Source organism: Cydia splendana, chromosome 4, assembly GCF_910591565.1.
Source record: "Cydia splendana chromosome 4, ilCydSple1.2, whole genome shotgun sequence".
Taxonomy (NCBI): domain Eukaryota; kingdom Metazoa; phylum Arthropoda; class Insecta; order Lepidoptera; family Tortricidae; genus Cydia; species Cydia splendana.
The window spans coordinates 4,003,613-4,021,406 of record NC_085963.1 but is presented as its reverse complement, the minus strand read 5'-3'; the positions used below and the strand labels follow the sequence as shown (position 1 = coordinate 4,021,406).

General features: G+C 39.5%; 1 protein-coding gene across 1 annotated transcript in view; it reads right to left on the bottom strand.

The window, feature by feature from the left end:
* LOC134789692 (armadillo repeat-containing protein 3-like) overlaps window positions 1-17,794 on the bottom strand; it is a 41,948-nt gene that overhangs the window by 9,439 nt on the left and 14,715 nt on the right. Inside the window, exon 13 of the mRNA XM_063760298.1 lies at window positions 3,120-3,267. Within this exon, the coding sequence (XP_063616368.1) occupies window positions 3,120-3,267 (148 nt within the window). The remainder of the gene's footprint in view (window positions 1-3,119; window positions 3,268-17,794) is intronic.

Sequence of the window (17,794 nt, the reverse complement as noted above, 5' to 3'; positions counted from 1 at the left end):
ATATATAAAGAGGGAGATATCGTTAAAATAACAAAAACTTGTTTCAATAATAACGGACAGAGCAAGAAATTAATGCCTTCTTTTATAGGGCCATACCGTGTGAGTAAGGTCTTAGGCAATGACCGCTATGTTGACTTGTAGCTCCAATACCTGGATTAGTCGATACAGAAAATAGGCGGTCAACGACCGTAGCTGCTGACCGCATGAAGCCGTGGATACACGTGACCGCTCTAGAAGTTAATGAAAAAGAGCCTAATGATGATCTTGAGAGTGATGATGGAAACGATTCGAGTTAGAACATGGATATTATTATGGATATCATATTTGTTAGGATATTTTATCCAGATTGATTTGCTACAGAATGTTTTTTTCGTTGTTACAGATCAAGTACGCGAGAATCGATCGGTTCGCGGCTTGGTGCAATAAGTGTCGAATAAAGTCCTTCGACTGCCATTACGAGCATTAATCGATCGGCTCGGACGGGCGTCGATAGGCATCCTGAAAGAATCGATCGTTCAGGAGGTTAGGGAACCCTGATTAATCGATCGTTCAGGGGATATAGGTATTCTGAATAATCGATCGTTCAGAATACTCGTTTGATGTAAATAATGTATTTCACGACATAATCGATCGATTGTGACTTCATTTTGATGTTCCCATGGCCCAATCAATCGATCGTTTGGGTTCACTAGATTCGATATTCAATCGATTGTTCATAGAATTTGTTATTTAAATTAAAATCTTATACTTATTCCGATAATCCGTAAACGCACTGCCTCCCTCATGCGCCGAGTACGTGACAGTTCCAACAGTCTGCTTTAGCTCATTCCTGGAGATCCTGCTGGTACACTCTGGAGGCACTGGAATGACCTACATATGGGATCCAGAGGCATAGTGTATAATATAATGTAAATATATATGTAGATTTTAATCTAATTTTAATGTAATTTTTGTTTATTGTAATTTTTGTTGACATGTTTTTAAGTTTATTGTTAATTTTAATTTTTATATGATAATATTTTAATCTTAATAATTTTAATTTTAATATTTTGTATGGGTATTTTTTTTTTTGCCTGAAATAAATTTGACTGATTGATTGATTGATTACTTGGATTATGTATGTAGCTTATAGTTTATTTTGGTACATGATAGCTTCGTAATTTTGCAGTTTATGATTAAATATAATTTGGGTTAACTATAATCACTAGACTAGTGTTAAAATTTACTGACAAAATAACTATTATTATTTTACATGTTGTATGTTAAATATTACTTGATAGATCAATGTCTGCATTTGCATTGTAATGTAAAAGTTATAAATGAATAATTAAAATGTTAAGCATAATTTAGACTAATTTGTTGAATAAGTTTGTTTTAAATAGTCAAGATAGCAGATTGTTAGGTTGCTTGGGTTACCACCTGGTGGTTTATTTCTGGCAACATCGCTATAACGTGATTGGTTGATGTCGTGGCGGGCGAATAATATCGTTCAACGATTGGTTGACGTCATCGATATCACGCGATGTCGTCCACCAATCGCGAGGCTCTATTTTCCCGCCATATTGGCAACGGTTCTTGGTCGGGAGTTGATCAAACTCGTGCATTCTGTTTGGAGCGTTCGTGGAAATAGGTAGCTTATTCGGAGTGACGTGCTCACGGCTGTGGGTAACCTAGGTTGCCTAGGCTTGCTAGCTAGCTAAGTTAATTAATTGATGTGTAAACGAATGTTGAGTTTAAGTGTCTAGAGTAATAAAGTGAATGGATGTTGAGTTTAAGCGTCTAGAGTATTAAACAAGTGAATGTAATCAAGTCGTTGAAATAAACATTCCTTATCTAACCGTTTGGAGTTTTCCTTTGTTCCGGTGCCTAGTAGTTGGTCGTTCATATGTGATCCTCGCAAAAATGAACTGCTGCCACAAAAGTGGGTTAGGTTAGGTTAGAACTGCGACCTTTGCAAAAACGAACTGTTGCCACAAAAGTGGGTTAGGTTAGAACTATGATCCTCGCAAAAACGAACTGTTGCCACAAAAGTGGGTTAGGTTAGGTTAGAACTGCGACCATTGTAAAAACGAAACGAAATAGGGAAATCAAAATTAGGGCATACGAGTGTTAGGTCAAGCAACGATAATAGGCTAAGTAACTTTAGGTAACATGATGGTTAGGATATATAATTTTTAGGCCTAACAATAATTAGGCAAAAAAATAATTATGCTACATAACATTAGGATAAATACTCAATATGGAAAGTGCCATTAGGGAAAAACATATTAGGACAAAAAAAATCGGCCATTCGATAGTAGGGAAACCAAAATTAGGGTATACGAGTGTTAGGACAATTGATCATTATGACAAACAATATTAGGGACTGCAAAGATAGGAGGAAATACTTTAGGGATTCAGATATACATCCAACAGGTTCAAGGCCACGGTGCAATACGCATTTGCTACTAAAGGCAAGTAAAAAAATGTATGAACTCGCACATGACACTAATCAATGTATAAACAGGCCCTATGACAGTCCTTCTGGCTTGTTCCTTATTCCACGCACATGTTCCACTGCAAATATCGTCTTTGGCACCTACCATTAAGTTTGACAGGTGCAGGCCCACGGAGGGCATGGTACAGTCCTTCTGGCTTGTTCCTTGTTCCACGCATGTACTCCACTACAAATATCGTCTTTGCAACCTACCATTAAGTCCGACAGGTGTAGGGCCACGGAGGGCATGGAACAGTCCTTCTGGCTTGTTCTTTTGTTCCACGCATGTACTACACTACAAATATCGTCTTTGCCACCTACCATTAAGTCCGACAGGTGTAGGGCTACGGAGGGCATGGAACAGTCCTTCTGGCTTGTTCCTTATTCCACGCATGTACTCCACTACAAATATCGTCTTTGCAACCTACCATTATGTCCGACAGGTGTAGGGCCACGGAGGGCATGGAACAGTCCTTCTGGCTTGTTCTTTTGTTCCACGCATGTACTACACTACAAATATCGTCTTTGCCACCTACCATTAAGTCCGACAGGTGTAGGGCCACGGAGGGCATGTAACAGTCCTTCTGGTTTCTTCCTTGTTCCACGCATGTACTACACTACAAATATTGTCTTTGCAACCTACCATTAAGTCCGACAGGTGCAGGGCCACAGAGGGCATGGTACAATCCTTCTCCTGGCTTGTTCCACTCATCTGCTCCACCACAAATTCGGCTAGCAACTGCGCTCTTTCCTTTAGGGACGTGGAAACTTCGTCGCATTTGTCTCGATATCTGTATATAACGAGATAGGTACCGTCAAAGAATTTTTGTGACATACCTACACTTTTATTGCTATCAAGTACCTCTCGAGACCTTTATTCTAAAGAACTTTCGACTGCAACATCCTCATCAGATCAGCTTCATGTTAGCATTATTGCATTTCCATAAAAAAGTAGGTATAGTTGGTCAAGCAAATCTTGTCAGTAGAAAAAGGCGACAAATTAAAAAAAGATATCGTCCGATAGAAAATTTGAATTTCGCGCCTTTTTCTATAATTAGGTACTCCAAATGTGCAAGCATGATTCATTCTCTCAATTTTGAATTCCATTTCCAATGCCTGTGTCATAGCATGGCAACACCAAAATTTGCACTGCAGTCGCGCAAAGAGCAAGCTTTCAAATCGACCAATCACGTCAGTCTGTTTTCATTTGTAAAAATGTCGGATTATAGAAGTTTTCTCGGTGAATAAAACTACAAAAGATTTGTAACATAAGTCATTTACTTAAAGTTTTTATGTTAAAATGAGTCCACTTCTCACACTATTTTACTATAAACTAGCTGTGCCCGCGGCTCCGCCCGCGTGGAATTCGGTCTGTGTCAGTAAGCGGCTAATTTCTAATCCTAATTTCTCTCCCTCTCCCCTGGAGGCGAAACTTGAAGTAAAGTTGACAGATGAATATGCTAGAGTACTGTAGTCCAGTCCAGATAAAATATTTTACAGTTAGGTACCACTAAATAAAACTACACTCCAAAATCAATAGTGGTTTTCGCCCTTATTAAAATTTTACACGTGATTTTAACGACAGAGTAGTAGGTGTATATCGGACGATACAGGAAGGTCAAAGTAAGGTATACGCGCCCGAGCGAAAGCGAAGCGGCCTGCCTGGCTAGGGCGCCACTCACCGTGGTCTTCTTCAGACTCCTGAGGAAGACCGCGTGCCGTTTGTAACCTCAATGCGTTGCGAGACTTTCGCGAATGATTCTATTTTTTTGGGGAAGACATGGAAATGCGTATAAAATGCGAGTCCCAAATCGTTTGACTCCGCAAACGACCAGTGCCGGATTAAGATATTTTGATGCCCTAAGCATTTCTAGACCATGGTGCCCCCTCTCCCTAGGGTCATCAAGATTACATTGATTTTTTTTGGTAAGTAAATTGAGTGACGTTCATTGCCGCATTACAGCTGAGAATGTAAATCAGTCACATCATTTTATCACGAAAATTGACAGTGCCGCAGCAGTAACGTTGCAACAGAGTACCTAATGCTGCTGCAGTCGCCATATCTTAGAATGTTATTGAACACGCGAGCGAAGCGAGCGCGAAAATTTTTCGATATAAAAACGCAATTTGATAGACAGTTGTACATTTTTACTTTTAGTATGGAAATCAGTCACATAATTTTATCACGAAAATTGACAGTGTTGCAGCAGTAACGTAGCAACAGAGTAATGCTGCTGCAGTCGCCACCCGAATGTCACCTTTGTCACATCTTAGAAAGTAATTGACAACGCAAGCGAAGCGAGTAGGGTTTGCTCCCGGGAAATACCGGAACCGAAAGTACCGGGAATTCCCGGGATTTAGAGCCAAGCAAAGAACCGGGATTTCAAAATTAAATTCCCGGTACTTTCGGGATTTTCGGGACTAATATTTCCGGTACAATATTTGACTGTTTTCTGTTACTTAGCATGAAAAATCATGTTTATTAAAGAATTATATAGTATCAATCTAAGGCTGACGCTAATACTTTTACGGCTGACCACATATTAAAATCAAAACCAAAATAGTCAATGGGTTTGACAATGCCCACAATATAAAATTGCGTATTTTGAAACTATACGAGCATAAGTGATTCTACGATAAATCATTTTATACGAATAATTAGTTATTTGTATACTAAATACGAGCAAAACCTAGAGATAATTGTGTAATTAATAAAATTTTCATTTTAGTTCGAATGCGCGGTATAAGAAACTCTCATTGATAATGACATTTTAGAATGTATTAAAATATTACAGTGACATGCCCTCTCCTTGGTAAATTCTTAATTCTGGCTGCAAAAACTTCTTGATTCTTCGTATTGATAGTTCTATTATTAGTAGGTAGAATATCAATGCCACAGAACAGTGGCGAAAATTGTTAAATAAATTTCACGATACGGCTTACACATTTAAAATAAATGATGATATTACCTGAGCTACAAGTCAGTTTTTGCCGATGTTTTTCAACAAAGATTGTAAAAATATCAAATGTAATTTAGGATTAAACCAAATTATATTATTTAGTAGTATAGTAAGCAGAGGCAGTCCATATCTCAGTTAATGTAGGCAATGATTGTGTGGCTTGAGGACACATTATCGTAAAAAATAAAAGTGTGTACCTTCACTATGGTACTTTTTATACTGTACTAATGTTTAGAGAAAGATTCATGATCGTATTATGTTTTTTTTACCGAAAAATTAGGTAAAAACTGATTTTTGAAGGCAGTCCCGAAAGTACCGAAAATACCGGGAAATCCCGGTTCCATTTTTGCCTGGTACCGAAAATCCTGGTTCTTTTAAATAGTACCGGTTCTGCAATCCCTAGAAGCGAGCGTGAAAATTTATCGATATAAAAAACGCAATTTCAAAGACAGTTGTACATTTTTACATTTAGTAAGGAAATCAGTTACATCATTTTATCACGAAAATTGACAATGCTGCAGCAGAACGTTGCAACAGAGTAATAATATGCTGCTGCAGTCGCCACCTGAATGTTACCTTTATCATATCTTAGAAAGTGATTGAAAACGCGAGCGAAGCGAGCGCGAAAATTTTTCGATATAAAAACGCAATTTGATAGACAGTTGTAGGTACATGTTTACTTTTAGTATGGAAATCAGTCACATAATTTTATCACGTAAATTGACAGTGCTGCAGCAGTAACGTAGCAACAGAGTAATGCTGCTGCAGTCGCCACCCGAATGTCACCTTTGTCATATCTTAGAAAGTAAATGAAAACGCGAGTGAAGCGAGCGCGAAAATTTTTTGATATAAAAAACGCAATTTGATAGACAGTTGTACTTACATTTTTACTTTTACTATAAATTTTTCGATATAAAAAACGCAATTTGATAGACAGTTGTACATTTTTATTTTTAGTATTGAAATCAGTCACATCATTTTATCACGAAAATTGACAGTGCTGCAGCAGTAACGTTGCAACAGAATAATGCTGCTGTGGTCGCCACCCGAATGTCACCTTTATCATATCTTAGAAAGTTATTGAAAACGCGAGCGAAGCGAGCGCGGAAATTTTTCGATAAGTATAAAAAACGCAATTTGATAGACAGTTGTACACATTTTTACTTTTAGTCCCAACTGTGATGTATGTACTTATGTAGGTAGGTATAAAAATTACTATATCTACCCACCCACACTATCTATAACTAGAGACCCGTTGCGTTGCGGCGTCGAAACGCCGCTAGAATACAGGAATTCCAATAGTGAAATGAGTACTTAGAAAACTTTTGAAAAAATAAAAACCGACTTCAATACAGATTGAAACGCAAGACTCGGTAAAAACCACTTGTTTGTTAATTTTCTTAAAAATTACTGAACCGATTTGATTTTTTTTTAAATCGATTCATAAAAAAAATAGCCACAAGCGAATACAGAACCTCCTCCTTCTATGAAATTGAAGTCGGTTAACAAAGGGGTTCTGCGCGAGCAAATATTAAAAAAAAGACAGCCGAATTGAGAACCTCCTCCTTTTTTGAAGTCGGTTGAAAATGAAGCCACTTTATCGATAATAGCTATTGGTATGTAGCGTATTCAGCGGTCAGTAAGAATACCGAACTTTAACTATCCATTGCTGACTATTAGAGGACTCCTATGTAAATAGATGGTGCACTATGTAGAAAAGGAGGTAAAACCACCCACTTTTCTAGTAGCATTTCGTTTCTGTAAGGCTCGCAGTTCTAACCTAACCCACTTTTGTTCGGTTCTGTGAGGATCGCAGTTCAAACCTAACCTAACCCACTTAACGGCGCATACGGTGCGGTGTACGGGGGTTTGAGCGGGAGGGGCTAGTGAGTTTGGCATCATTATACTTTATACCTACATTTTATGGTAGGTAATTATAGTGGTTTATTTAGTTTAGGTATCATAGTGGTTTTCCCGGATCTGAGTCCGAGTCCGGGTTCGGGTCCAGTTCCGAGTCCAGGACCAGGTAAGGTCTAGGTCCTGTTCCAGGTCCAGGTCTGATCCAAGGCCAGCTTCGGGTCCGAGTCCAGGTCCGGGTGCAAGTCCGAGTCCGGGTCCCAGCCCCAGTCCCAGTCCAAGTCGAAATCGCCAAACGTGTACTATGCGTCGTTGAAGAGTTCTGTTCTGATCATCATCAGCAGTTCCATTTCATCAAATGCGACGATTTTTAATATAAATGCTTGATTTTCTGATGAAAATACAAAAATCTCTATGCGCATGCCTTTAAGATTTGAGGAGTTCCCTCGATTCTTCATGGATCCCATCATCAGAACTCGAGCTCGATAAAAATGTGGCTTAAAAACTTAACTTGCTTAACAAACATAACGAAGAGGACAAATCGCCAAACGTGAACTATGCGTCGTTGAAGAGTTCCGTTCTGATCATCATCAGCAGTTCTACTTCATCAAATGTCACTTTTTTAATGTATATGCTTGATTTGTTGATAAAAATACAAAAATCACTATATGTATTCCTTTAAGATTTGAGGAGTTCCCTCAATTCCTCATGGATTCCATCATCAGAACTGGGTTTTGACAAAAACGGGACTAATATGTATGCATATAGGTACAATCAGAAAAAGAATTTTCAAAATCGGTCCAGTAATGACGGAGATATGGAGTAACAAACATAAAATAAAAAAAAAGGACATACAACCGAATTGATAACCTCCTCCTTTTAGATTTGGAAGTCGGTTAAAAATAATTGAAGAAGCGTAAAATAACTGAAGATTCATAATTTGAATTTGGAACCGAAAGTCTATACCCGAACTCAAAATTCAAACTTTTGTGGGTTCCCTGTCATTCAAATGGTGTTGGACAACAGAATGAGAGAGAAGCAATCCATGTATCCAGTTCTTTGCTATTTGAACCTAATTTTGGGGTTCCTTATCTCAGGAGGTAATAACGGAAGCTTAATATAAGATCGATTTATCGTCAGAGATGAGCATAAAGCTTTTTCTCAGGAACGGATTGGGAGATCAACTTGATGTTACAATGCGGGTAAGGTATTAAAATATTAAAGTTCCAGGTCATTCCAGTTGATCAAAAAATCTTGGAATTCGACACTGTCAAATTGTTGTTAGGTCACGAAAAAAGCCTACTTACATTTTAATACTTACTTAAAAAATCTACACGGAAGGTACCTATTTCCCGTTGACATAGAATCATAAAGTTATGCAAAGAAGCAACAAAGTCTTAAAATAAAAGAAGAAGTCCAAATCCAAAACCCTTAAAAGTATCTGAAATGGGTGATTTAAACGTCACTGTAGGTCACCTGTAGGTATTTATGTGTATGCGTGTCTGTGATGCCAAAACGGCTGGACAGATTCCAATAATAGGGTAGCATGGGAACCCACAAATACTTTTTAGGGTTCCGTACCCAAAGGGTAAAACGGGACCCTATTACTAAGACTCCGCTGTCCGTCCGTCCGTTTGTCACCAGGCCCCAATTTCACCACGGTGACAGGTGCGACAATTGTAAAATCACTGTTGCTGACGTCACAGGCATCTATGGGCTACGGTTACCACTTACCATCGGGCGGGCCGTATTCCTGTTTGCCACCATCATTGTATTATTTAAAAAAAACTTTATTATATCGGAAAAAAACAGATATTTCTTTTGCGAAGTTTCTGACAATTGTCAAGATTTAGAAGAATTGTAGGTAATTCTTGACAGGTAATGAGTTATATGTCGGAATTTCGTGACAATTGTAGTGTTTCTTGTGACAATTGTCATAAACTTAGCAAGAGAAATATCTGTTTTTTTCCGATATAATAAAGTTTTTTTTAATAAAACAATGATGGTGGCAAACAGGAATACGGCCCGCCCGATGGTAAGCGGTAACCGTAGCCCATGGATGCCTGTGACGTCAGCAACAGTGATATTTTACAATTGTCGCACCTGTCACCGTGGTGAAATTGGAGCCAGGTTGTACTCACGAACCGTGATAGCTAGACAGTTGAAATTTTCACAGATGATGTATTTCTGTTGCCGCTATAACGTACGGAACTAAAAAGTACGGAACCCTCGGTGGGCGAGTCCGACTCGCACTTGTCCGGTTTTTACTATTATGGTTATGACTATTTTGCCCGCAAGAAGTTCGGCATCTTCTAGTCTAATAAAAACCGGCCAAGAGCATGTCAGACCATGCTCAGTATAGGGTACTATAGATTACACCTCTCTACCAAGTTTTATTATTGTAGTGCTTATAGTTTCCGAGTAAATCGACTGTGACATAGGTACGGACGGACGGACGGACATAACGAAACTACAGTTCCGCTCCGTTTTTGCCATTTTGGTTACGGAACCCTAAAAAGACATTGTGGTTAATTTATTTTTATTTTTATGCAATTTTGTCAATATGCATATGACGTTGTAGTGGCACGGAACCTTCCTTGTACAAATCCAAATCGCACTTCATCGCCTTTTTTTCCGCAAAATTTAATATGCACGAAAAAGTTTTCATATCAATATTTTTATAAGATACTTAATAGAATATAACCTAACAAAATACTACTGATATGATAGTCACGAATAAAAAAGAAATTAGAAGTTGTCACGTTGACACAATAATATTATGATTGTCAATCATTATAGGTAAACAAAAAGCAGAATTATTTTTGTATTTTCGTACATGTTAAAGTGTTGCGAATTATATGTTGCCGACTCAAAACGTAATATTTAATCATGCTTAAAAACTTTCTACAGGTTTGGGTTCTATTCATGGTTTTTTTATTTTGACACCTTGAGTCAAAACACGATTCACAGGTCACGTTGATTTGGTTTGGTCGGATAGTGCACAGTAGTTGTTTAAAATTCATTTTTTAGCACTTTTTCGTCCAAAAATTAAAAAAGTAAAAGTTTTATGCAACTCTCCAGCATGAGACGAATCTAATGACATATCATTTATCAAAATCGGATCATAACTGTAGATCTGATGGGATGTACAAAAATCGGCTTCGCGTAATATATATAAGGATAAAACAGTCTTGCATGAACGCCATTGTGTTTCATTTAATACATTCTAACTGGCGACGAATCGGTGAATTTTAGTCGAAATAAGTGATCATGCCTTACGGAAAGGTACACGAATTCGATCTACATGGTCGAGGGAATTGGGACGCGTACGTACGGCTTGTGGAACAGTATATTTTATTGAATGAAATAAAAGACGAGTTCCGCGTGGCCACGTTAGTAACGCACGTCGGCTCTGCGACCTACGAATTGATGTGTGATCTGTGTGCACCTGATCATCCAGAAACGAAGGAAGGTCACTGTGGCGAAGTCCGGCATACTTTATTTTTTTTTGACTTTGGAGTGATCTAGTTCCGTTAATTATTCACCTATGTTACTGCTTGTAATCGCATACGATGAAGAATTTAATAATTAATAGTTTAGCCTTAGTGACAGATCATTTCAAGCACAAATTAAGCAAAAACAATGACATTTTTAAAAATTCGGCGAGTAGACGGACTTCCCGTGGAGTTTAAGGGAAGTCCGTCTAGTTATGATATCAGCCAATCTATGGGTGTGTATATGTTCGTAGTCAAATTCCTAAAAGAACGGATCAAGACAATGAAAAGTGTATTTTAAACTTGTCAATATACGGTTCAGATTCGAAATAAACACCATTTTTCTAAAACAAAGGCAAGTCCGGCATATACTACCAAGATGGGGTGGTAAACCTTTTTTGGAAAATATTTAAACATAATTATTTTTTTGATTTCTGAAATAAAAGATCAATAGTAATTTTAAAATGAATTTTAATCGTTTCTTTTAATTTACTGAGATCAAAATTTAATAAAGTAACATCATGTGCAAAGTCAGGAGGATTTTTTGATACCTTATCAAATGGTTATAATATTAAAGTCGCACAAACAGTTGGTAATCTCTGATTTATCGAAAGTCCGGCATATGACGGACTTGCCTTGAACATAATAGACGGACTTTCCAACTTAGTCAAATTTTCATATGATAAATTGTGGAACGTATAATTACAAAACTAAGCTAATTTCTGATATTTTAAAAATAGAATAAAGACAACTGGTTCTTATGCTACCTACGTAGTTACTTTCTGATGCACAATCTTTTCAAAAACTATTAAAAAAAAAAAATTCGAACGGTTGTCGCACTATGACTTCGAGTTCAAAACACGAAATGACTTGTTGAGGCGGATTGCTCTGAAGTTGGTTGTCACAGCGCCATCTGTTTTACAGTGACGGAACTAGCGTGAAAAACTGGTTACTCGACTGGACTCCAAAGTCGCATACGCCTTCAAATTCAAAAGTTATAACGTGTTGACGGACTTGCCTTGTAGACGGACTTGCCCACAGTGACCTGACTTCAAAAGCCTAGTGGAGCTTGTAAAAAACCATTTGGATCCTAAAAGGTCAGAAATAGCCGAGAGGCATATTTTTCTACAGCGGCGGCAAGCGGAAGGCGAAGCGATTGGAGTTTTCCTTCAAAATTTAAAACATCTTGCGACATATTGCAACTTTGGTACTAAGCTGGAGGAAAATATATGCGACCAATTCGTTTCGGCCCTCAGAAGTAAAGAGATGAGGTCGCGCTTGTTCGCGGAACCCACATTGGATTACAAAAAGGCGGTGGAGTTGGCGCTCGCATTGGAAGCGGCCGAGCGGCACGCCGAGACAGCGGCGACCGGCGGCGGCGGCGGCGGCGGGGCGCCGGCGGCAGGACACGGGCAGGGCGCGGCCGGCCTGCACCGCGTGGGCCAGGCGCCCGCGGCGGCCAAGCGGCGGCCCGCTTGCTGGCGCTGTGGCCGGGACGGACACGCGCCTAACAAGTGTCGCTACAAGACATATACTTGCAACCTGTGCAAGGACAAAGGACATTTGTCTAAAGTGTGCAAGAAAAGTGAAAGTGCCGGCAGGTCCAAGTATCAGAACTACATTGATGGTGATAGTTTGGACGACGATATGAGCGATGGTATGTACAAGATTCTATCAGTAAAAAGTAAGATAAAAGATGGACCTTATCATTGTGAGCTTAAGGTTGACAATTGTAATATTTTATTTGAAATTGACACGGGCAGTAGAATATCGGCGATATCAAAACAATTCTACGATAAACATTTTTCATATTTAAATTTGCAAACGAATGACGATAGGTTCCATTCATATACGAGAGTACCCATAATCCCACTGGGGTACATCAGTGTGCATGTTACGAGCGGGAGCGAGTCAGCTGATTTACCGTTGTTTGTTATTGAGAACGGAGGCGCGCCCTTGTTAGGCCGATCTTGGTTGCGAAAATTAAATCTGGCTTCGATTAAAATAAACAGTATATCTGACAGCAATGATCCACTGGTGTTCCGACTAAAAAAATAGTTCCCAGAGGTCTTTGATGACAGATTAGGTACTTTTAAAACAAAAATACACTTGCATTTGAAAGATAGTTCTCCGATATTCTGTAAAGCCCGGCCGTTGCCATTAGCGCTGCGTATGCCAGTCGAACGTGAGCTTGAGAGGTTGCAATCAGAAAATGTGATTTATAAAGTCGACACCTCAGAATACGGGACGCCCATTGTTCCCGTAATCAAGCGCGACGGTTCGATTCGCATATGCGGTGATTACAAGGTCACTGTAAATAAGTGTTTAAAAGAGTTTCACTACCCCTTGCCCCGCATTGAACAACTATTTGCTGCTTTAAGTGGAGGGGAAAAGTTCACTAAATTAGATTTAAAGAACGCATATTTACAACTCGTTCTCGATGATGACTCACAGCCTCTAACCGCTATAACAACACATGTAGGTACTTTCTTGTACCGACGGGCTCCATTCGGAATAAAGTGTTTGCCTGAAATATTTCAAAAACTAATTGAAGAGACGCTTAGCGGGTTAGAGGGCGTAGTGGCCTTCATCGATGACATTTGTGTTACTGGTAGAAACAAAGACCATCATATGAAAAATTTGAAAGCGGTTTTAACTCGACTGAGGGAAGCAGGGTTGCGTATTAAATTCGAAAAATGTGAGTTCTTTAAAGTCGAGGTTTGTTACCTCGGTTATAGGATAAATAAAAATGGCCTTCATACGGACAAAGATAAAATAGCCGCCATTGAAAATTTACCTGTGCCACAAAATATCTCACAGCTCAGAGCCGCATTGCGTCTTGTCAACTATTATTCACGATTTATACCAAATATCAGTACTATTTTACACCCACTGTATGCTCTACTTGCCAAGGGAAACCGGTGGCAGTGGACACATTTGTGTGATCAGGCTTTCAAACAAGTCAAAGGTGAGTTGCTAAACAGTCCAGCGCTGGCACATTACGAGCCGTCGCTGCCGTTGGTGCTCTGGTGGACAGCAGTGCCTATGGACTGGGCGCTGTGCTGGCTCAGCGGTATCCTGACGGGACCGAGCGCCTCGTGTGCTGCGCGTCGCGCACGCTTAGCGAGACCGAGCGACGCTACAGCCAGATAGACAAGGAGGCGTTGGCCAATACGGAGTCAATAAGCACCACCAATACCTATTGGCCGTAAGTTTACCCTTCGAAGCGATCACAAAGCGCTCACATACATTTTTGGTCCGAAGCATGGCATACCTCAGACGGCCGCGAGCCGCTTACAGAGGTACGCAGTGCGACTGGCAGCATACGACTTCACTATAGAATTCGTATCGACGGACAAAAACGGTAATGCGGACGGTCTTTCCCGTCTACCGCTCCCTGCAGGGTCGAGGAAAAATGACGAAGACGACGCGGCATATCTACACTTTGTGGAAGAAACTTTCCCACCACTCATACAACTCGTCACTGACGGCGGCCCACCATTTACGTCGCACGACTTCGAGATGTTCTTACAAAAAAATGGCGTCTTCCACGTTGTCACAGCTCCATACCACCCGTCAAGTAATGGAGCCGCAGAAAACGCAGTCAAAACTGTTAAAAAGGTACTCAAAAAGGCCATAACCGAAGGTGAGAACGTAGAGACCGCCCTTTTAAAAATTTTACTGCAGTATCGCAGTAGCCCGCATAGCAGCACGGCGCGCGAGCCCGCCGTGGCGATGCATGGGCGGCGGCTGCGCACGCGCCTTGACTTGCTGCGCGCCGGCAGGGCCGCGCCCGCCGCCCGCGTGCAGGCGGCGCAGAGTGCACAGCTGCGCCACGCCGGCGGGACCACGCGCGAGCTACGCCAACGGGACCAGGTATTGGTTAGAAATTATTCTAAAAATGGTCCAAAGTGGACAGAGGGCTCAGTAACAGAGCGCACTGGCGCTGTAACATATAATGTGAAGGTTGGCGGACAAGACGGGAGCAGACACATAGACCAACTTATGAAAAGAAAAGTAGTACGTTACTCATTACCCAGTGATAATTTATCTTCTGAACCCGATATTCCCCTGCCTTCACAGAGCCAGCAAAATGAAATTCTCTCCAGGCTCCAATTTCACCACGGTGACAGGTGCGACAATTGTAAAATATCACTGTTGCTGACGTCACAGGCATCCATGGGCTACGGTTACCGCTTACCATCGGGCGGGCCGTATTCCTGTTTGCCACCATCATTGTTTTATTAAAAAAAACTTTATTATATCGGAAAAAACAGATATTTCTCTTGCTAAGTTTATGACAATTGTCACAAGAAACACTACAATTGTCACGAAATTCCGACATATAACTCATTACCTGTCAAGAATTACCTACAATTCTTCTAAATCTTGACAATTGTCAGAAACTTCGCAAAAGAAATATCTGTTTTTTTCCGATATAATAAAGATTTTTTAAATAATACAATTATGGTGGCAAACAGGAATACGGCCCGCCCGATGGTAAGTAGTAACCGTAGCCCATAGATGCCTGTGACGTCAGCAACAGTGATTTTACAATTGTCGCACCTGTCACCGTGGTGAAATTGGGGCCTGGCCAGAGTCCCCAGAATTTAAAGATGCAGAAGCATCATTGGAAAAGGATGAGTCGAATAGGGCTCTACTGCCCCCGCCGGGCACGCCGGCCCGCGAGCCGGTAGCGAGCACGGAGCAGGCGAGGGCGCTGCGCCCGCGTGCTAAAATCAATTATAAAATTTAGGTAAGCACGAGTAGGTAAGGTAATTAAACGCACGATAACAGCATTCATAAAAAAATATACACCGTGTTTTTTTTGATTTCCGTTAATTTCAGGGGTGCATTCCTGAGCTTAAATCAAGTAACGTTGTCAAAGACACCGATATTCTAATTAACTCCATTTCGGAGATAATCAATAATTTATTTTTTTCCTATAAGGCCTCTACAAGCGTGTACACTTGCCTTAGGGCCGGTTTACATATTGATTAGTGTTTAGAATGAGTTCATGCATTTGCTACTAAACTTAAGTACAATCTCGGTCGATCGATGTTCAAAATGACATTAATATGTCACAGATTTCAATTGTTTGGTTGAGTTAAATCTAATGCCCGTGTTACAACAACGCTATATGCTACATTTAATTACTTTTTTAACTTAATTCTTTTTTTTCACAAAAGCAAAAAATAAAATATTTTTTTTGAAAATTAACTATGCCATTTAGTTCTCTTAAACGTACTTAACCATACCCCGAAGTTAACGGAATTCAATAAAAACACGTTGTATATACAAAAAAAAACTGCCTTTTGTCTCTGTCCGTATGTAAACTTATTATTAATAGTGAAGCAAAATAAATTAATGAGAATATGTATAAATACGTCTAATTAGTAATACTCGTAAGACACAGAGACATTAGATATATGTATATTATATTTCATAAATCTGTAAACACGTACAAAATTAATTAAGGCTGCAAATACCTAATAGAAATTTACCACAATGCCCAAACCTATTCACTTAGAACTTATAACTAAAGTTGTGTTTATTTTAGTAAGTACCTAGTTTTTTAACGTTTAATTAAGTAGTTTATTCTACCTCACACCTGTCAAGAGAAATACGTGTTACTGTGTATAGTTATATGTAGATAAGAGTTATGTACTAATCATAGTTTGGTAAATCTTGTATTACTTAACACATAAGGTGCCGACTGATGTTTGTATGTAACTGGATAGTAACAAGTAACAAGCACTTGTCGTAGTCAGAAATCAATTATTTATAAATGTACCTTACGGCGCATAACCATAAGTCTCTATTTGGTTTGTTAAACTGTTACATGCTTTGTTTCGTATATTTTTCTGAGAGGAGGAATGTGATGTATGTACTTATGTAGGTAGGTATAAAAATTACTATATCTACCCACCCACACTATCTATAATAAAACAGTCTTGCATGAACGCCATTGTGTTTCATTTAATACATTCTACCAACCAGGCGCGAATCCAGGATTTCATACAGAGAAGGGATGGGACAGTTTTTTATCAGCCTAGCTTCGCATAGGGCTCGATATTTAAGGATCTCAGCGAGACCTACCTACCTACCTACTCCACGACTCAATGCTGATGCAGCCTGCGCGTTTTTTTGCCTACGGTTTTGGTGCCCCCTAGACGTGGTGCCCTAAGCAAGTGCTTATTTTGCTTAAAAGGGTTAATCCGGCACTGCAAATGACCGAGGTCAATGTTTTTTTTTTTCAAAGTACCCACCTTCGTGGCCATTATTAAGTGCCATGGTCTAATAATATTATACCATGTTAAGTGCTGTATACGTATGAATATGGATTTGATATGGATGCGATATAATTACGATTAGGTATAATTCATGACGGAGAAAATTAATAATTTTAAATAATTATGCAATTATACGCGTGTTGATATGTGTGTTTATTTTACCACTACGTAACTATGTAAACTCATTTTTAGTTTTCTTGATTACTTAATGTTTACTCAGTCCCCAAAAGATGACACTGTGCAATGAGGGGCAATTAATTTGCTGTCGTTTAATTTTGTTGTTTTATTAAATCAACATAATTATTCAATTAAATTTGTTGATATCCGTACCCTCTCTTCTAAACTTAGAGTTAATTTGGCAAAATCCTTCCTCGGTGGCTTATTCATGTCAACACGTATTAAATTCAGCGCCATCTGTTAGTTTACCAGGGTACTCTATAGTGGTAGCACATATTTGAAAAAAGTTTGCCCCTCCTTCCTAAGTAGCGCCATAAGATTCAGGGGCAAACTTAAGTCAATCGAGTGTTGTGGCTACCCCCCTCCCCCATTTATGGGGTTGAATTGTTATAGCCTGGCCGGGGATGTTCTCGACAGATTAGTACAGTTTGCATCAAAATCCGTTCAGCCGTTTTCACGTGATGCGCGTTCAAATAAACAGACAAACAGATAAACAGACAAACAGACAAAAATTCTAAAAACTGTTGGAACGTGTTC